The sequence below is a fragment of the Larus michahellis genome, chromosome 9 (genome assembly GCF_964199755.1).
Source record: "Larus michahellis chromosome 9, bLarMic1.1, whole genome shotgun sequence".
In the NCBI taxonomy this organism is placed as follows: Eukaryota; Metazoa; Chordata; class Aves; order Charadriiformes; family Laridae; genus Larus; species Larus michahellis.
In genome coordinates, this window is record NC_133904.1 from 1,123,924 (window position 1) to 1,144,549 (window position 20,626).

A 20,626-nucleotide genomic window follows, 5' to 3' on the forward strand; every position below is an offset into this window, starting at 1 on the left:
AAGCAAATGGAGCTCCAAAGGGACCTAAAGGCCTTGAAATGTTGGCTTCTATATGCATGGAAGGGGGTCAGGGGAGGGGTTTTCTATTTGTAGCTGCTGCTTCTGCCAGTTACTTCTTGGAGGATGGCTGCCCGGTGGCCAGGGCGCGTGGGGCCGCGGGGGGACAGAGCACGGGTACTTCCATTGCATGCTCCGAAGCTGGCAAGCGTTTGGAAGGCATTGCCAGGGCTTCCAAGCACTCGCCTGAACTTTGGCTAAACTTTTTGTCTTTTGTTTGTTGTGTCTATTGATGTTTGTATCTAAGTAGAGAGGAAGCCAAAGGTCACATGAGTTTTCAAAACACTGGGTAGTACTCAAAGACAGTGGGGTTTATGCTGAATTTCATGAAAGTATTGCTATATAGTGTTTCTGTTTGCTTTTTAACAAATATTTAAACATTGACTAAATGACTTTTTAAAGCTTAGTTTCCTCTCTTGATAGAGGAAAGATTCCTTGAGTCAAGTTTGCATGATTAGACCTAAGTGTACGAAGGATTATTTCTGTGACTGCTCCATTGAAGCATGAGATCCCCGAGTCTCTGAATGCACTCTTTCTCCCCATCCTCAGGACTGCCTTAATGTTAGGCTGTGAATACGGCTGCAAGGATGCAGTAGAAGTTTTGCTCAAAAATGGCGCGGATGTTAGTTTGACTGATGGCCTTGGTCATGACTGTGCTTACTATGCCAGAATTGGTGACAATATTGACATTTTGGCTTTAATAAAAGCTGCCGTTGAGGATTCCAGCAAAGGTATGAGGAAGGTGGCTGTAACAGTTTAAAATGTTCTTACATTTGAATTGTGTCTTCAGGAGCTGTTCTTTGGAGGGCAGCTGTAGTGCTTACTTAGGCAGTGATAAACTGCCTGTTTGGGAGGGAAGAGGCGGCTTTTAGTTTCTGTTTGGTTTTAGTAAAGCTTTTAAGGTTAATGCAGGCTCTGATGCCCCAAGGTATTAACATTGCTGATCCTGGCATTGCAGTATTGATCATAGGAATTACTTAGCCTTCTTTATGGAAAATCTTTGTACTTGTGAATGCTTCCAGATTTTGGGGGGGGGGGGGGGAGGAAGGAGAGAATCTATTATCTAAATGAAATGCATTTTTAACTTCCTATTTTTGTGCTGCTTTTTTAGCAAGAGATACTATGAAGAGAGGGCAGCCTGAACACAAGGTAAGGCTTATTATACTAAGTGTCTCCTAAGGCTAGTTTCTGAAGAAAGTGTGAGAGGGCACACAGCATTAGTGAAATTTCATTCTTTTGTAGCATTATGCCCTCTATTTTCCTGTTGGGGTGAAAAAAGAGTTACGATTCTTGACTAGGGATTTTTGAGCCTGGTGTGGGGCCAGTGTTCATCTTCATTAAACTTTCTGCTGTCTAGAGCTGGAAGTGAGCTACTGCTGAACACAGAGCTGGCTTTTCTGGGTCACTGCAGCACATCCACAGCTTGCTGTTCTGCAAAGGTGGCCCCCACCTTATGTTCCCAACATACTGGGGCAGGGGGGGGACGGGGACACCTAATGTTTCAAAAACAGACGGGGGGAATAAAACGGAATAGTTTTTAACTGACCTAGAGAGGTTTTTTCCAAGTTGTTTTTTTTAAATTCAAATGTTCAGTATATGTCATAGAAAGAAAGACTGCAGGTGTCTGGTGTAAGTTTCACTGGGCGTTTGTCTTTGCTGTGAAGCTGGCCTATAAAGGCAACTTAAAAATTACCTTCTGTAAGCTACTGATGAATGTGTAGTATTTTCTTTTCCCAACATCAGGGCCTCGTTTAATAGAGGACAATGTAATAATTGTGAAATATATCAGGGCCTCATTTAATAGAGGACAATGTAATAATTGTGAAATACTTCAAGATTTTGTAATGTCAAGATTCAGAATCCTAACTAAAGGCCTGATGCTGCTCAGCAGGCCTGTTATTTTAATATTGATGCTACATCTGTGTACTGCAGGTCAAACAAAACCTTAGTACTTCTTTGTGCATACTGGCTCCTTGCCCTATCTTTATCCAGAAATACAGCACTAACTCTGAGACGTGATTGTAAGGTCCATTAAATCTGTTCAGAGAGGCTCCTAGTAGAAGAGTACTATCATAGCCGTATGAGATTGAAAGAGGTAAAACATAAACTGCTTACGTCTGGCCACTGAAACGCAGTATTGCGCTGGCATTGTTGAGAGGGGGATTAAGATTGTGCCATGATGCACAACTAGTTCAGTATCTTTTGAATTCTTAACTTCATATGTAGCTGCGAAGATTCCCTCTGTAATCAGATAGGGTGTCTGTTTCTATTTGGAAAACATTCAATGATGCGCACATTCAGGATTAGAGTTTTGACAAGCATCCCATTTACTGTCTGGATGAGCTCATGAGTGACCTCTGGCTGAGCAGCAATCTGTCCGAAGGGGGGGGTGGTAGTGTTGCCCCCCAGTGGAAGCTGAAACGAAGGCTGGGAGCAGCCCACTGTCCCCAGGAATGGATGCCTTCAGAAAGGACCAGGAATATAAATTAATACTTCACTCTTGCAATAACAGATTACTAATATGTCACAAAAGTGGAACCGGCTTCACGCACAGGAGGAGGTGAATGTCAAGCTGTATCAGAAGGAACATAATGCTCAGGTAGGCGAGAAGGATTTCTGATTTGCGTATTCCCATATGCATAATGAACCAGATGTACTAACGATGAGATGCGCTTGTAAAATAAGCTGTAGCATTTCCATTAAGAAAGGTCATATATATTGCTGTTTAAAAACCTAATTGCATGAATCTAATGTGGCAATTATACAGATAAGCTGTGAACTTTTTCATGACAAAAAAAATACTTGTTTGTGTAACAAATAGTTGTGAGTCCCTTTGTGTCTTAACCCCATCCATCTCTTAACCTTCTGTCTGTCTGCTACTTTTGCCTGCAGTAAAATCATTGGGTCACAAACCAGGAAGGTTTATTTTTAATATTATCAAGAGAGATGTTTGTTTAAATCTTACTCAAAACAACCTGTATCATAACTGTTCTACTAACTAGTATTCATTTTCTCATCTTGTTACTATGTCATTACAGTTTTCAGAAAGGTAAACAGTGTTTTAAGTGATGGGGAACAAACCACTGAAAAATTTAGGACTTTGTTCTGAAATGCTTTGTAATAAAAGGATAAAGATCTCTAGCTCAAATCAGGAAATTTATGTTTAAAGTAGTTACCACAGTTAAGGCAGCGATTATCAGGCAATGCTTTATTGTTTGCATGTGAGCACTGGATGGGTTGGTGATGTAAAGACCTACCACTTTCACATGTTGGATTTATACGTTATTGGAGTGATTCTTGTGGCCGCAGGAACAGTTAGCGCGCTTAAAGGTTGCTGTGCTTCGTGGCGGTGAGGCTTTCTCATTACTCTTTTGGCTGCAGTGTTTGGGCATCAGGAACTATTTTAACATTCGTTATTTTTACTTGTTAACAGCCAGCAGATAAGCAGCCTCTTGAGTGCTGTCAGCAATGAGTGTAGTCTTACTCGGCTCATATTTTCAAAACCTGTATGGACGCTTAGACGAGAATGAGCTATCGAGAGCTGGAAAGCTCAAAGACTCGAGCTTGTGCTCATATAATATAAACCTTCAGAATGAAATGGACCTGGAGTAAGGCCACAAAATCATTAGGGGACTTGATAGGCAAGACTTGATGTTAATGACTGTTGAAATTGTTGGTTGAGATTCATTCGTTTTTCCAATGTGCATGTAGTGTGGTGGTAGGTTTTTTTAATTTTGTTTTATACTTCTTTTTAAGGAATTGGAGTTAGAAAATCAAGATTTGAAAGATCGAATGAGAGAAGTGCAAGAGGAGCAACGGATGCTGCTGGATAGAATCAGTGGGCTACAACTACAACTGAACGAGGTAAACTTCTAGTATTGGAAGAACCTGATGTGAAAGCTGTAATAACTACCCAACGCTGACAGTGAAGGCTGGTAGAAGTAGAAAGGAAAGCATGCATGTGTAATTAGGATGCAATCTTCGCTGCTTTCCTGTGAATTATTTCTGTATGTGTCGCTGTCACTTTCTTCTGCTGCAAAAGCCTTTGGTTTTGTGATAACGCTCAAAATGTGAGGGGACCTGTTACAGCGTCACTCACTGATACTCATAAATTTGAGCAATAACATTTATGGCTATACTTCACAATGTAATGTGAGCCATGAGGTGATCTGGCATGTTATAATTTGGAGATTAACCTTCATCTGCACAATTAAGTGAAGGTGTTGTGTGTCAGGACTCTATCATAGCCACTGCATATTTTCCAGTTGTTATTGTAAGTGGAAATACAGAGAAAAATCTTAAATTGGCAAAAACAGAAACAAAGGTTTTCAATAGGGAATTTCTCACTCAGATTTGAAACCCTGGTTTTAAAATTCTCTCCTCTTCTTAGAGGTCTAAATATGACCAGTACAATTGAGGAAGAAAATAAAACCAGGATTTTTTTAATTTTTTTTTCTTTTTGGAGGCTCACATTTGTTCCTTCACTGTATTTTTGTAGGACTTTATTTAAAAAGTGTATGCAGCTTCCCCTAAATGTAGCACATGGATAGAAAGAATATTTCTTCTCAGAATCATTGGCTTGTCTCAACTTCTCTTAAGCACTGCCTTTCTAAAACAAACTCACTCCTTAATTGTCACTTTCCAAAATCAGGGAACTTCTACTGAAAACCTCTACTCTTCTGCCTCAGTAGCGTATGATCTAGAGAGCTGAAAAGTTGTTGTAGTTTCCTAGAATGCATGTCAAGGGACGTTGCTCTGTCAAACATCCCTAACTTCTGTTTATCTTTATTTCTTTTGCCAGAGGTTAGACGGTAAATGAAAGGGGAACTGTCAGAAGCACATAGCGTTAGGAACTGGGGTAGACTTGTCAACTAATGAACTGTGTATGAGCCCCTTAAACATTATTGAAAAAATGATTTGTGGGGGAATTTTTTTGTTATTTTTGCAGGAGCAAATGTTTGCAGATGATCTTGAAAATGAGGTACGATATATCACCTTAAAGTGTAATAGAACTATGAAATAGGGGAAGTGGCTATCATGTTTAAGTAATGGTGTTTAAAACTATAGAGAAAAGAAAAACTATCTATAAATGCTGAATTAAATATCTCCTGATACGTACTCCGTTTATGCAGCTGCACAGCATTTCTGTTACTACAAATAAATATCTGTAATCCCTATGGCACCTTTAAAGCAGACTTCACAGTACAAGTATCTCTTTGGTGACTTTCAGTAATGCAAAACGAATGAATGTAAATAAATTAATAGCAAATTATGTTGGTGAATATTTCCTCGACTCATTCTTCAAGACTTTTCTTGTAGAGGAGCAGTGCTGTAGAAGAACTTAAAACCCAAGAATTTAAGGATTCTTTCAGTGCTGATCTTAGTTGAAGTTCTCCCTAAACTTTTTGAAGAGTTGCTTGAGATCTTACCAATCTGGCCATTCTTCTGGCTTTGGCTATTTGGCACTCTTTCTCTTTCAGAAAGATGAGTTGAAGAAAATCCTAACTACCAAGGAAAAGCAGCAAGAAGAAAGCTTAAGAACTATTGAAGCTCTCAAAGCTAAACTCAAATATTATGAAGTACGTTAATTGATTTGAAATGTAATATAGAAGTTGATATTTACAGCAGTAAATACTTCAGCAATTTTAAATTCTTGGAAGTCTTAAACTGTTATCTCATTGTAAAAGCTTTTCCCGCCCTTCAATCCATAGCCTAACATATAGTAAAAATTTGAAGTGAATTTTCATCTTTATTTTTGTGTTTCTTGCTGTTTGCTTTTAGGTTGACTTTGTGGGATCTGGAAGTAACTTTGGTAATAGTAAGTATATTTAATTCTTAAAAGTTGCCATGCCTGATGCAGTGTTAGAAATAGACAAAGGGTGGGGTTTTTGCTGCCCTCTCTTCCTTTTGTTGGTCTTGACTCCAGCCAAGTGTGTGTGTGTGTCCACGCTTCCAACCTCACCGGCCCCAGCTGTGTTTGTGCCCGAGCGCTGGGGCACTGCTGATCAGTCTCGCTGACGAATGACTGTCTTGCGAAATGTGCATTGTAACTCTGCTACATCTTCTAATAACACGAAAAACGAGCTGATCGAGATCCGGGCTCCAGGTTGAGTCTTTCCCCTTTCCAATCTTCGTATTTTAAACAACACTCGTGTCGAGCTCATGACAAGAAAACTATGGTCATTGTGAAAACTGGGTGTGGGCAGGTTTGAAAGAGACTTTAAACACAAGACCTCAGCTTATGCGTCCATTAGGAACGATTCCATTTCCAGAAACTGAAATCTTTCGCATCCAACTTGGTTACAGGCCTGTCTTGCGCTTGTGTAACTTATAATGTTACTCAATCTGTCCCAAGCCGTGGTGAGAGCTGTTTGGCTGCCTGTCAGGAGGGGTCACTTATTTGGGGTGCAAGGGGATGCTTTTTCCTGCCATGCTCCTGTGCAGACACGCAGCTAGCTCAGGGTGGCTTTCATGACTGTGTTGCGGAACAATTTATCTAGCTTGGTAGCATAGTAGGGGTGTTTCTTACTCAAAAGGAGTTTGTCCAGACTTCCTATGTGACTTAATTAAGGTGGAGTTGTTTTAATACCAACCTGCAGCCTGGTGCGGTGCCACCGAACACAATAAAATTAGGAAGGAAAAATCGTAGTTCTTGTGATTCTGTGTTAGTTTTTAAACGGAGACTAAATGCTGTTTGCTTTGCAAATCTAGGAAAAGAAGATTTATTACTTAAACAAGGCCAAGTGTTTGCTGTGGAATCACAGGTAATAAATATTTTGCCACTTAAGATAATTCCAAGATAGTTATGCTTGGGAAAGCTAAATATATTTATAAATTTACATATATTAAACGTTGCTTCTGTGTAGATTTTCAATACCACTTGTTTGTGGTGTTTCTTTTTAACTGCTAGTGCCCTCTAGAGTTACGTATGTGACATAGCTTTAAGTGCGGTGGAATTGTTGGATGCTGAAGGGTCTGGTTTATAACGACCATTCTTAAAACTGAATCAACAGACTACTGGGTCAACTGTCACAGCGTAAAGTGCAATTGTATTTTCATCTCCATCATTTTTTTCTGCTTTAAATTCAAATAAAATTCAGAAGACTTTATTTTCCTGCCAGCTCTACAGTAATTTCCTGCCAGTTTTGTTTGCCAATAGGCAGCTGCCTTTTAAAGCAACAACTCAGTTATAACCAAGGTCCATCAGACCCTCACAGTGAGTAATATACGACAGGGATTGGGCCGAACTGACAGGCTGTTGTTATGCTTGAGTATTTGAGCTGTAATGCTTCCAGAAGTGAGTGATGGCTAGAAATCAATCTGTACCTCCTCTGCGTTCCTGCCCGTTTTCACTGGTGTGTGTATTTGTGTGCTCTGCTGGTAACACAGGAAAATCTAGTCTCTTCTGCCGTGGTTTACATAAGGTTATCCCAATGGCCTGAGGATTTTCTTTTTTATTCTTAGTTGAAGTTTAAAATGAGTTGATGTGCAATTCTTTTTTTTTCCTCCTTTTTTTTTTTAAAAGGGGGGGGAAGGGGGAGTTGTTGGCACAAAAAGCCGACCAACTCAAAAACGCCAAACCACGTTGCAAGCAGGAATTAAGTGGCTTTAAGCTGGTTGTGTCTGGAAGCTCCCTGCTGCTTTCTGGTCCTTGGAACATGAATGAGATCATTGGAGCAAGCCTGTGCCATGTAATAGCCATCGTGGCTGGTAGTGAAGAGCACATGGCAGGACACCAAAACTGGTTTGGGTGTTTTGTTTTTTTTCTTTTTTTATATAGCCTTTACTGGACAGTAAATGACTGGTTTTTCCTCAGTCTTTTCAGAGAAAAGGTTCTGTTAACCGTGACATACTCTGGTCTGATTCCTTTTAAAATTATGCTCACGTGCCTGAGGGATGGGGGAAGTCTCTTAAACTTCTTCTAGCAGATGAGTGATTAAATATGAATACCAAGAGAAATGAAATGAATATACTATACTTGCACTTTAATCTCAGCAGGGTCTGATGATTGGGAAAAACAGACTGTAAAGCTATATTCAAGATTTTTACTGTTAAAAGCTGAAATATCACACATTCTGTAATATGGGCACGAGTAGATTAGTGTGTTTCTAAGGGGGGGGAAAAAAGAAATCTCTCAGACAAATTTTATGCTCACATCAAGATAGGTTTAAGACAGTTATGTGTATGACAACTCGTGTGTATGTGACTTGTCAAATTTCAACATGTATCCTTTTTTGTGCCAATTTATCTTCAGTCGAGGTCTATGCTGAGACCCCTGGAGCTCTCCCTGCCTCACCAATCATCCAGTTCAGAGAAGGAAGCTTTAAAGAAAGAACTTGACAACATGAGGACCTGCTATGGTGCAGCGAAAGAAGAAATTAGCAAATTGCAGAGAGAACTGTCTCACAAGGTATCCGAATGTAAAGCTTTGGCATCAGAGTGTGAAAGAACCAAGGCGGAATCTGATGGACAGATAAAACAACTGGAAGATGCTTTAAAAGATGTGCAGAAAAGAATGTTTGACTCTGAAGGCAAAGTTAAGCAAATGCAGACCCACTTTCTTGCTCTGAAAGATCACCTGACTAACGAAGCTGCTTCGGGAAACAGTAAGCTAACAGAGGAGCTGAAGGATCAGTTGAAAGAAATGAAAACAAAGTATGAAGGAGCCTCTGCTGAAGTGGGAAAACTGAGGAACCAGATTAAGCAGAATGAATTGCTGGTGGCAGAATTTAAGAGAGATGAAGGAAGGCTAGTGGAGGAAAATAAACGGTTGCAGAAGGAACTTGTTAAGTTGGAGATGGAGCGAGATAAAAGGGGAAGAAATGTCATGGAGTTGGAAGGGCAGCTCAAAGAAACAGCAGCAAAGTTAGCCCACTCTGTAACTTCAGAGAAATTTGAAAACATGAAGAGCTTGTTATCAAACGAAGTCAATGAGAAAGCAAGGAAGCTAGCAGAGATGGAAGCAGAGTATGAAAAACTGCAGGCAGAGATTCTGCTTTTAAAGAGGGAATCCGAGAGTCAGAAAGCTAAACTTGCTCAGCATGTAAAGCCAGAAGACCACGAACAAATGAGGAGTGGATTTGAGCAAAAAAATGAGGAACTTGGGAAGACAATTTCTGAATTATCACAGAAGAATCAGGCTCTGCAGAAGGAACTTGAAAGACTGCAGAATGATAACAAGACACTTAAGCAGCAAATCCAAATGCTGAAAACTGAAATTAAGAGCCAGAATGTGCCTTTAAAAATTCACGAAGAATTGAAGAAAACAAATGATTTGGCTGTTGGTGACCTGACCAAAAAGCTTTTTGAAGTAACGAAGAAGTACAATGAAAGCAAAGCAGAAGCTGAAAAGTTGCTGGCAGAGAAGAACACCTTAAGTGAGACCATTAGCCACTTCCAAGCTGTGTACCTGTCTCCAGAGCAGCACAAAAAAGAAATGGAAGCTTTAAAATCTAATGGTATTGAACTTGAAAAGCAGCTTGCTGAGCTTCAGAAAAAATATGATGAAGAACAAGCAAAAGTGTGCAAACTAGTCTCTGAAAATGCAGTCGTAAGAGAGACGCTCAGGGATCAGTATGTGTTGGCTACAACCCACGAGGAGATTAAAACGGTCTTGAATAACACGCTAGAAAAGACTAACAGGGAGCTGTCGGAGCTGAAGGAAAAAACGGAAGAGATAAAGCAAGAATTCATGAGGGTAAATGAAGAAAATGGGACTCTGAAAAATAAGGTGAAACTCTTGCAGAATCAGTTACAGACTGAGTATATAAGTGTAAAAGATCATGAAACTACAGTGACTGCTCTAAATAAAAACCTGCAAGAACTTCAGGAGAACAATGTTGCGGTTACGGCTGAATATAAGAGGGGTCAAGAAGAAATCTTACAGTTGCATGAAGAAATTGAAGCCCAAAAGAAGGAACTTGACACAATTCAAGAATGCATTAAGTCAAAATACGCGCCCGTTGCCTCCTTTGAAGACAGAGAACAAAGCTTTGAAGCCACAGTGAAAGAATTAAAAGCACAGTTGCAGGAACAGGTGCAGAAGTGCAGAGAAAGTGAGGAGGAAAACAAGAAGTGCAAACAGGAGAATGAAAAGCTCAAAAGTGGTGTTTTGTCCATCCAGAACGACTTGCAGCAGAACTATATCCTTGCTGAGAAATCCCGCGAAATGGAAAAAACATTTGCAAGCAAAATGGAGGAGTTGAATAAGCAATTGAGAGAATTGCTGCAGAAATACACAGAGGAAAAAGAAGAGAAAGATGAGCTGCAAGAGAGTCCCGAGCAGCCCATAGCCACGCAGGCTCCGCATCTGTCGGCTGAGCAAATTGAAGCCTTGAAGAAGGCTCTTGGTCACACTATAGAGGACCTAAAGGAAGCCCTCAGAAGTAAGAAGGAATGTTACGACAAAGAAACACTAAAAGTAGGAGAACTACAGCAGGAATTGTCTGGTCTAAAAAAGTCTTCGATACCTTTGGTAGAATATTCACAAATGAAGGAAACACTAGAACAAGAAATTGTAACAATCAAAAACAGCTTGAAAGAGAAGGAAGAAGAAAACCAAGTTAAAAATGAGGAAATCTTGAAGTTGCAGTCTGAGATTCAGCTTACTCGGCAAGCTTTAACAGACCTGGAGAGCAAAGAAGTGATTGACATATCAGAATACAAATCCATGAAAAGTACTCTGGAGGCCCAGCTTAACAGCATAGCTGAAAACTTGTCCAATATGAATAAAAAGTATGAGGAAGCATGTGAGGAGGCTTTGCAAGCTAAGAAGAGCGAGCTTTCTTTAAAGGACGAGAAGGAGTTGCTTCAGTTACGGAGTTGCAGTATTGAGCAAGAAATTAAAGACCAGAAAGAAAGGTGTGATAAATCACTGACAACAATTATTGACTTGCAGAAGAGAATACAGGAATCTGCAAAGCAGGTGGAAGCCAAGGATAACAAGGTAGGATGTCGGATAGTTCCTTACTGCCGAACTGCAGATGTCGGGAGCATTAGCTAGACTTCAAATGTAGCTACTGGAGTATACAAGCATGACTGCCGGTACTGAGCGTTGGGTGCCCTGGACTGGCCCAGATCTGCGAAGATGAAGTCCTGGTTTCGTTAGTGTTATACTAAATTTTTCTAATTCCTTGTATGTTTCAAATGTCATACGTTGTACTTAAACTGTTAAAACTTCCAAGCTGGGTTTTAGACTTTTGGGGTATCGGCTCATTCTTCCACTGGAGCTGTTTAGCATCTCTGGCTTGCCTTCTGGTGCTTCATTGTTCTTGTCAGAAATGAGACCTAGAATATTTTTAGAGCACAACTCATTTATGTTGCTGCCCGACCTCCAGGGTCCGTACCTTGCGGATTTCAGTGCTAGGAAGCAGAATGGGAACCAGTGGTAGCATGTCAGGAAAATGAAGTCCTGTCTTTGTGAAGTCTCTTAGCCAGTGTCGTGGCAAGCTAGGCCAAAGATCCTTCAATGCTTCCTCATCTTCATCAGTCTTTAAAGAACGTTAAGGATGTCTCACCAAAAACTAATATTCTTTAAATGAGGGGTTTGTGTGCTCTTCTTTTTTTTTAAAAAGATAACAGAGCTGCTTAATGATGTGGAGCGGTTAAAACAAGCTCTTAATGGCTTGTCTCAGCTTACATACACCACCGGGATTCCCTCGAAGAGGCAGAACCAGCAGGTTGAAATGCTCCAGAACCAAGTGAAAACACTGCAACAGCAGCTAGCTGTAAGTACTCATGCAAGGTATTGTCTGAAATGCAGCAGCATTGCTCACGGGTTCTTGTATAAACAAGGAAATATGTATGTGGCCACTGGAGCCCCGGGGTTGGCTGTAGACTTAGACTTCAAAAGTAGAGCACTTGTGAAATTTTTTTCCCGTGCTTGCTTCTCTGTAAATTTGCCTGCTTCCTTCTGTACATTAGAGTTGCAACATTTGGGAACTTTTCCAGATAAAAAGGATGCGATTTAGAGAGAATTTGTGCTTACAAGATATGGTGCTATAGTTCCTGCCAAGCCCTTTTCTGTGTGCACGTTCCATGTTAATATTTTCTTTCAACAAACCCCAGTTGTGTATTTTCTCACTTTGAAAGGAAGTGAGGTGGTCCTTAATGGATTTGACTGTGTCCCCTTGTCTGCGAACGTAGTGAAGTGTATTGCTGACCGTTAAGTACTAACAGTAAAGGGGAACACTTTATGGTAAGTGCTCTGAGTTTGGGCACAAACATGTTTGCGGTCCCTCCAATAAAGCTCATAATTAAAGCTGTGTATGCGTGCAAAGTTAGTTTTTTGTAAATCTGTACAGAAGTAGACTACATCTTTAATAGTATTTGCAAAGTTGACCCTTATGAGGCAATGCATTCTTAAATGGGGTGGTTTTAAACAAACAGCTAATGCTGTTGATGAAACAAGATTTTAATCTTAGCACCTGGGCTGACACACTGGGTCAGCCTCTCTGATAGCCTGTCAGCAAAATTGCTTTGCTACAAGTAAGCAATAAAAAAAGTGAAGCAGTGGCTTTTTTCTTGATTAAAGGAGGCGATATAGCTAACTTTAACCTTGAAATTCTGCTTTGGCTAGCCTATAAGTGCACAAAACCAAGCCTACAAAGCTGGAAATAGGTAAGAGTAGATGTTAAAAATTTGATGACTTCACCTGCTCTTCCTGTCTTCTTTTTATAGGATGCTAAAAGGCAGCATCAAGAGGTAGTTTCAGTTTATCGGACACATCTTCTCAGTGCTGTACAGGTATGATAGTCCCAAGTTCAGATTGTTTTACTCTGTCATTTCAGTGTAGAGATTCTTGAGACACATTTCTAACTGCCACATTGGAAGACCTCAAACTTGAAAGTAGCATCGAGTACCTGTTTTCACGTTGAGGGTTTTTTATTTAGAAAGGACTGATCCAACAAAACAGCAAACACACACCAGAGCTGTAGTCTGATTGTGTCATCTTCTTATTACCATTTGTCTACGTGTAACTATGTGTAACAGTAACCTGCTCTGAAGGGCAGTGCTGTCTGGTGATGTGAGCGTGTTATTAATTCTGCATCAGCCCAGGTAATGCTGGAGAGAAGTCGAGTAGAAGTTAGAAACTTCATGCGCACTTACGCAGTGGCTCTCACTGAACAAAGAGCTGATCAGCTAATTCAAGTCTTAAGACTTCAGATACTTAAGATGCAAAAGAGGGACCGTTACTACAGCAGCAGCTGTGGGGTCCAGAGGATAGGAACAGTATTTTTTTCTCACCCTGTATTTTCATAAAGGAAACTGCTGTGTTAGAGGGGCAGACCCTTCTCTCTCTCATGAGAAAAAAAGTAACAGGATTCCTAAAATATTGCAGCCTTTCCCAGAGAGTGGTGAAAATACAGCAATGAGTTAAGACTTTGGGGTCATTTTGAAGAATCTTCAAATGTTAGTGATGGATGGTTGACACTTTATGGGATTTTTAATTTTTCTTTTAACTAAGTGTTTGCTTGCTCTAGGGTCACATGGATGAAGATGTCCAAGCTGCTTTACTACAGATCATTCGAATGAGACAGGGACTGGTTTGCTGACGTGCTTAGTGCCATTGCTCTTGAAGGCTGCTCATCTTGTAGGAGTGCTGTGATGACGGTAGTGATAACCTTCATGAGATTTATATAATTCTGATAATGCAGCTGCAATTAGAACCTCCAAATAGGAAACAATTTAGAAAGCGTCAATATTTTCTTCCTGTAAAACAGTAAAATAGGGCTACTAAGTTTCAAATCGGACACTACTTTCATTAGATTAATAAAAGATGCAGAACGTCTTTTAAAATTGGTATGCAAGCTGACTGTCAAAATGATGACATAGTAGTTAAATTATTTTGATGTCTGATTGACCACTTATTAAAGCAAGGCCTATACCCAGAAACTCCAGTTTATCCTATAACTTGAACTCTCATGGTATGGTTAAAAATAAACTGTGTTCAAATGAGCTTGGCTAAGTATTGTAGCTGTATATCTCCTTTAATGATTAAGAGAAAGTGGCTATTTTGTCACATAAGCTGATCAAGACATACTGAAACACACTTGGTAGATCAGCTGCAAAGGTAGATGAAAGGTATGTAGGTATATGTTGTAACTTGGCTGGCCAAGTTACAGACTTTATTTAAATATAAGCTTAAACTGTAGTGCCTTTGCTTTTTGCAAGACTTAAAAATAGGGTCTTCTATCAAAACACTAACACTTATGTTTGCCTCCCCTTTCCCCCTCCCCCAAGATTTTTCATGAATGCTTTGTAATATTGATTACTGTAGGCTAAAGTAGTGGGACTGGAGTGTCACGGTTTGTAGAGCAGCATTTTGATCTAAATGCAATAGTCCTACTTCTTATAATTTCATTCTTCATTAGGCCTAATATGGGTGTAGACTGAGCAGCTCATTAAGCTGTACGCTAGCTAATTCAGGTATTGGATTTTCAAACACTATCTCATGGAAGTTTAAGGTATTTTCCTCTTAACTGTAAATGATGTACTATAATCTTATTTATGGGGAAAGATGCAAATAGTAAGGATTAATGAAATGAGAATTTTTATTTGCTTGGAATCTACCTATTAAACAAGACGGGGCTTCATTTTCAACTGAAGGATGATGTTCCCATAAGTAAGCTTTATGAAAGAAAACAAAATTTGGGACTATTCAAAGGAAGTAATTGAGAAATGAGTCTGATAACGTATGTAGCTGTTCTACTAAAGCAAACAGCGTAAGTGCTGTCGGTAGCTGTGTTAACTTCAGTCTACTTGGTTGAAAGCATTTGCTTATAACTAGCAAGTAGGAATCTGGCATCCTGATGCAGAAAAGACTAACTTCCTCTTCCACGTTCCTGAAAAACAAGACTTAAGTCAGAGCGCAGTTCTCAGCTTTGTGTTAACTGGGCTTCCCAACAAGCTGTACCCCCCAGGCTTAGGTCTCATTTTTTAAAGTAGTGTTTTGTTTGTTTCCTTTTATGTTTTTGTTCCTTTTTGGGCAGTCTTGTAGAACTGAAGAGGCAACTGCCACATAGAGGAGGATGCAGACATAGTGATGAATGTGCAGGGCAGTTTTTAGTATATAAATACAGTTAATATATTTACTAAGTACGTGTCTGTAGTTAAACAGATCTACTGCTGCTTTCCTTTAATTTCTTAGAGGACTATTACAGAAAACATCTCAGTATATATATGTTACTTTTTAGCCAAATTCTTTTATGATTGCATTACTTGAAACTCTTATTAGAGAGAATTTGTTTTGATATACTAACTCTGGCATATTTTGATATTGTATGTTACCTTATTGAGGGAGTTCTACGTGTGTTTTTCTAAATTTCTCCCATATTATATTATCAATAAAACACTTTCTTCTTTTTATTGTCGTGGTTAATTCTGTAAAAGGTAAAGTAAATAGTTTGGCAAAATAGTATGTGTAGTGAAGGATGCTGAACACGCCTGAATGCTCTCAAATGTCAGGTAACACATTTGGTTTTCAGATGCCTGCTGGCATTACTGGGGGGTTCTACCTATTTTCAGAGTTCACGGCTGGTAAAATTTTGGTGTCATTGATTGAGACTCAAAGCTTCTACCAGTTAGTTCTTCAGAGTGAATCCACTCTGGCCGGTCCTATGCCAAACAGGGCAAGCTGTCAGTTCTGGCAGTCGCTAGGTTTGGGGTGAGGCAGTGAAGTCTTCCCACTGCTTTTAATGGAAGCATAGTCACCTAACAGCTCACGCTGCGACCTGATTTCATGCTGAGCAATCTTTGCAGAACCATTTCTTGGCACTAGCAAAGTCCATTCACTTGGTGTGACTTTAAAGTGAAGGTCTCTCTAATTTTACCATTAGCTTAATTTAATTTTTGATTATTTGGGTATCTCGTCCAGCCAGTGGGACACGAAAATGAATAAGGCTGTTAAGTTGTTAGGGCATGAACAGTATAAGTGAAACTTTACTGATTTAAACAATGACCGGAACAATGGTTTCTTCCTTGGATCTGTGAAGGAGTCGCTTGTATTCTGAGTTAGTAAGCAGGAGCTCTCTCTGGGGCTCTTGTAAAGCTCTAGTTTGACCTTGGGGGGGGAAACAAAAGTATATGAGTATATAAACATTTGAGTTTTTCCTGAAGAGGAACTAGCACTTAGGTAGAACTGTTTCAAGATTTGGTGTGTCTAAACCTTCCCTCTGACAGTGGATAGGTTCTGTCAGCTTTACTGAGTCAGTTAACCTACAGGGTATCCTGAAGTGCTTTTCGCTGATAACTTTCTGATAGCTTTATATGTTTCTCAGGTGTAGTGTAAGGGTATTTTGATCTCCAACCGTGTTTTTTTTGTATTTTGTGGTTTTTTTTTTTTGCAGAGTGAGGCTAATTATTTAAAAGCTTTTTCAATTATATTTACATCCTGGTTTGGTTTTTAGTAGGCAAAGTAATTTCTTTCTGCTAGAGTATTTTACTTTTGCCATCTTTGGTTTAAAGGGAGGGGGGGAAGATTAACATGCCACTTAAACACCAGCTTGAGACATCTTCAAAAGCAAGCTGCTAGGTGAAAATGCTCACTGGTATTCCATTCCTTGATCCAGGCAGGAATAGATACCTGGAAATGCTGAGGTTGTACACTTTAAGTTTCTTATTGTGTTGAGACTTGATTGTTGAAACTGCTGTTCTGGCAGCTGAATTAAAGTGGCATAGGTCTGAGGTTTCTCATTATGTTAAATGACTTCAAGATCGCTTTTGCAACTTCAACCCAATGTCGTGTTACTTGAAGCATGAGTACAATTACTGGCTTCATCCGTTGCAGTACATATATATATATTTAAAAGGAATAATTAAAATTACCATTTTTCTATGAAATGTGAAACCCACCAAGCCCAATTGCGTATCTTCTGTAGTAACGTTTCAGTTGCATGTCGAAAGTGGCTTCCTTTTGGCAGAGCAGTGCCCCAGAGCTTTTGCCAGCTTGGCGGCAGTTTTAATTGCGGTTACTTTGCCTTTTGCATAACACTGTTCTTAACAGCAGGATTGCACCTGGGAAGAAGGTCCTGCCTGGACCTTCAAGTACTCACCTGGGAAGAAAGTCCTGCTTTAGAAACAAATGCAAGATGAAGAATGTCATAGAAATGAGAAACTAAATCTGAATGTCCTTGAGAATGCTGTAATTCAATATTTCGTGTAATACATTGTGGCTCAGAATCTTTTGTTACCTCAGTATTGGTGACACTATAAAATCATAGCATGCAAGAAAGTAAGCGTAATGTTTTGAGCTTTAATAGGTGGGGATTGTTTAAATACTGTACAAAGAGGGATGTCTCCAGGCGCAAACTGAATGAGTGAGTCCCTTGGCAATGCTGTATAGAAGTTTGGGGTTTTTTTGGCTTGGTTGATGCATGAAGGTGAAGGTTAAATCTGGTCTGTGTCCGCATATCGGGGAAGTTCCTGTGGCAGTGATAATCCATGTGTTTGGTAAAATCAGCCGTGAGGTATCACCTGCCGGTGAAGGAAGCCGTCAGTATTTATGCGTTCATGGACAAGCATCGCTGATAAGTGAAAGGAAGAAATGGGAGGTCACAAAAATGTCAACTGTAAATGAGATGCATCTTAGAGGTCTGAGGGGTGCTTTGAAGAGGTATTTTGTGATCCGTTCCATGAAACAGTAAAGCAACATTAATAAGGTAATGCGGCTTATAATTGATTGTTGGCACAATGTTCCTGTTGTGGAATAGCACTTTTCAAAGTGAATATGTAACTTCTTTTTTTGTTTTGAGTAGCTGACTTGGAAATATCTCTGAATCCTGTAAAGTTTATAGAGATTACTGCTTTTTTAATCTAATGCTTGTATTGCTCTGCCAACTCAGAAAATTAACTTTAATAGAAAAAAACATACATGTAATTCAGTCACAGCTATTAGATCAGATGGATTTTACATTAAGTGAAAAAGATGTTGAGCGTTTAAGGGCCATTAAATTGTGAAGCTTTTTATTGTTGGACTCGTAGCCTTCAAGCCAGCACTCTGCTGTGAAGAATATTTATTTTTACATTTGCGAAGTATGCTAGAGGATGGGAAGGGAATACATTTTAAAGGAAAATAGGACATGAAAATGTGATGTTTTTCCACTTTGTGAACAGCTAGTTTTATTTCATAATAATTAGTTTTACACTTCATTAGATGTTGGGGTTTTTGCTTATATGCTTTTAGAATACAATGGAGAAGACTAAAAATTCTCAGCAGGGCATCAAGTTAGAGTTTTATTATCTAATGTTGGGGGTATTTGAAAGTAAGACAGGATCTTTTTAAGGGTTCCCCTCATCTTGAGGGTCAGGCGTAGTACAAGAATTACTTTGGATGCAAAGACGCTTGTAGTTGGTGTCGTTGTCCTGCCATACTACTTGCTGGAGTTCAGGTCTTGTAAGATATTGAGCAATGAACAAACTTAGAGATGATGAGTGTAGATGAAGTAAAGCTGTAGCGTCATCTGGTCACGACAGACTTGGACAAGTGACTCTCTGTCTTCAGGCAGCTCTGGGGCTCGATGGGTAGGAATACTTCTGCCTTTGGTTTCAAAAAGTTGTCTATAAACATCACAGCTATGAAAAAGGGTGATGTAGTCCAACTTGCAAATTCCTCTGAAAGAAGTAGTGAGGGATTTTTTGAGCGAAGAAGGGATGGGAGAGGTGAAGTAGATGAGCTTTTTGTCAACGAGCAATTCACTAGGAAAAAGTAGGAATAGAACCTTGGGGGTTGGTGGGGAAGTACCAATTGTGGGATACCAGTATAAGAACCCTTCCAGAATATGAACATGGCTGGAGCTTCAGGGAACGGCCAAAGCTGGTGGGTTGGTTTTTTGTGTGTCTATAGGACGCCAAGGACTTAAAAGGAATACTTGCTGCAAGCAGGAATAATGGGCAGGTTTTTAAAAGAAATGGGTTGGGAAATATCCATTAATATTTATAGGCCTGAGTTGAAATTATGAAACTGGAATATGTTCCATCTGGTGAGCTGTTACAGGAATATACTGGAGATGGCGGAATGGGTGGTGAGGTATGATATTAAAGCTACTAGTGTGTGGCCTAAAATCAGAGAGAACATTGCCCTCTAGGCTTGAAAGCTGCAGCAGGGAGAGCTCTGCCTGCAGGTGGACTCTTGCAAGTTACATCACACTTTGAAAGTTTTAATTTTAGCTCAAGAATGAATTAAAAGGCAGCGGGTCTTTCCTGCTCTGTCTGCGTCCGTGCAATCACAGCTGAGGTGAACCTGTGAAAACGCTGATTCCTGTTGGGAGTGGTTGGGTTAGGAGATATCAAGAGACCTGTCAAATTGTACTGAAGTTGGCAGCCTCTGTCTCTTGGAGCAGGGCAGTGTTGGCTTGTCTGGCGAGAAAATGCAGCATTGCTACTAGTGTGGTCAAGCTGGAAAACCATGGAAATTCTCAGCTGAGTTTTACCCAGTAACACATGGAGACATACTGAAGTCTTCAATTTCTTTCAGTAAGACAGGGAAGTACGTACGCTTGTCTTCCACTTCAGATTTGAAATACAAAAATTACTCCAGAATATCTGCTTCTGCTCAGAGGAGGATGCTGAAATGATGCATGCAGGAGCACTTTCTTATGCTTGTAGGACACGTATTGAAAACAGCTACAGACCAAACCGGTCTGCGTCATGCTGCGTGCTGGGTCGAGGCACAGAGCTGGCGGGCTGCGTTCCTGGGCGCTGCGTTCCTGACGGGCTGTGCCGCCTGACGAGGCACGGAGCTCCCCTCTCCCGCAGCCGCGGTTCTGCACGGCACAACCAGCCCCATGTCTGCAACGCCTCTTGCAGCAGGGTGTGCATTATCGCGCCTCCTGATGGGGGAGAAATGTGACGAGCAGATTCTGGTTTGAAGTAGAGCAGGGAGAAAGCATACGGATAAAGAGGGAGCTGTGTTCTGATCTCCCGTGCCCCTACAGAAACCGGATACCTGGAACAACAATTCCTTGCTGCTGGCTGGGTGGGAGATTTGAAGCTTTTGCAGTGGATTGTAAGGGGACGTGTTTGGCTGCAGAAGTGCAAATTGTAGGTGATAGGTGCAAGACCTTTAAATGCTGATCTCACAGGAGCTAGGAACTCCAGCGCCGACTGCAGTAGGGCCTGGATTTTCAGATGGTGATATGTTGTCTGCTGCCTAGAGGAAGATGACCTTGTGTCCTTCTAGGAATCCTGCACTGCTGGCAGCTTGCTCTGATCTGAAACTCAACAGAGTTGTCAAATCCCTATAAGTCAGCATAAAAGACAGCTGTCGTGTATGGATCTCGGCCCTGAGTCTGACGCTCCCAAGCTGTTGGAGGTTTTTCTGGAGGTGCTGTGTTGATATCTCCCACGCATACGAGGAGTGGGTGTGATGCTCTCGGGAGACGTGGGACCTCTGGTGTTCATGTGTATTTTTGTATGAGAAATCAGAGGCAGAGATACGGTAACCCTATTCCAGCAGTCTCCTCCCAGCCTCAGGCAGAGAAGTCTCTCGCATCCTGCTGTAAAATCAGGGGGCACTGAAGTAGTGACACACTGATAAGAGGGAGTTCTTTGGTAAAAAACCGAAAACTTGCAG

The 20,626-nt window shown here is 40.5% G+C and overlaps 1 protein-coding gene across 2 annotated transcripts in view; it reads left to right on the forward strand.

Moving 5' to 3' along the window:
• The window catches only part of UACA (uveal autoantigen with coiled-coil domains and ankyrin repeats), a 34,407-nt gene extending 18,984 nt beyond the window's left edge, over nt 1-15,423 (forward strand). Inside the window, exons 8-19 of one of the 2 annotated variants that reach the window (XM_074599688.1) lie at nt 607-788; nt 1,169-1,206; nt 2,570-2,656; nt 3,814-3,921; nt 5,006-5,038; nt 5,538-5,636; nt 5,839-5,875; nt 6,769-6,821; nt 8,312-11,002; nt 11,631-11,783; nt 12,736-12,801; nt 13,539-15,423. In XM_074599688.1, the coding sequence (XP_074455789.1) occupies nt 607-788; nt 1,169-1,206; nt 2,570-2,656; nt 3,814-3,921; nt 5,006-5,038; nt 5,538-5,636; nt 5,839-5,875; nt 6,769-6,821; nt 8,312-11,002; nt 11,631-11,783; nt 12,736-12,801; nt 13,539-13,610 (3,619 nt within the window). In that variant the 3' untranslated portion in view covers nt 13,611-15,423. The remainder of the gene's footprint in view (nt 1-606; nt 789-1,168; nt 1,207-2,569; nt 2,657-3,813; nt 3,922-5,005; nt 5,039-5,537; nt 5,637-5,838; nt 5,876-6,768; nt 6,822-8,311; nt 11,003-11,630; nt 11,784-12,735; nt 12,802-13,538) is intronic. The other variant, XM_074599689.1, reaches the window with a different exon arrangement.
• Nucleotides 15,424-20,626: the final 5,203 nt, after the last annotated feature.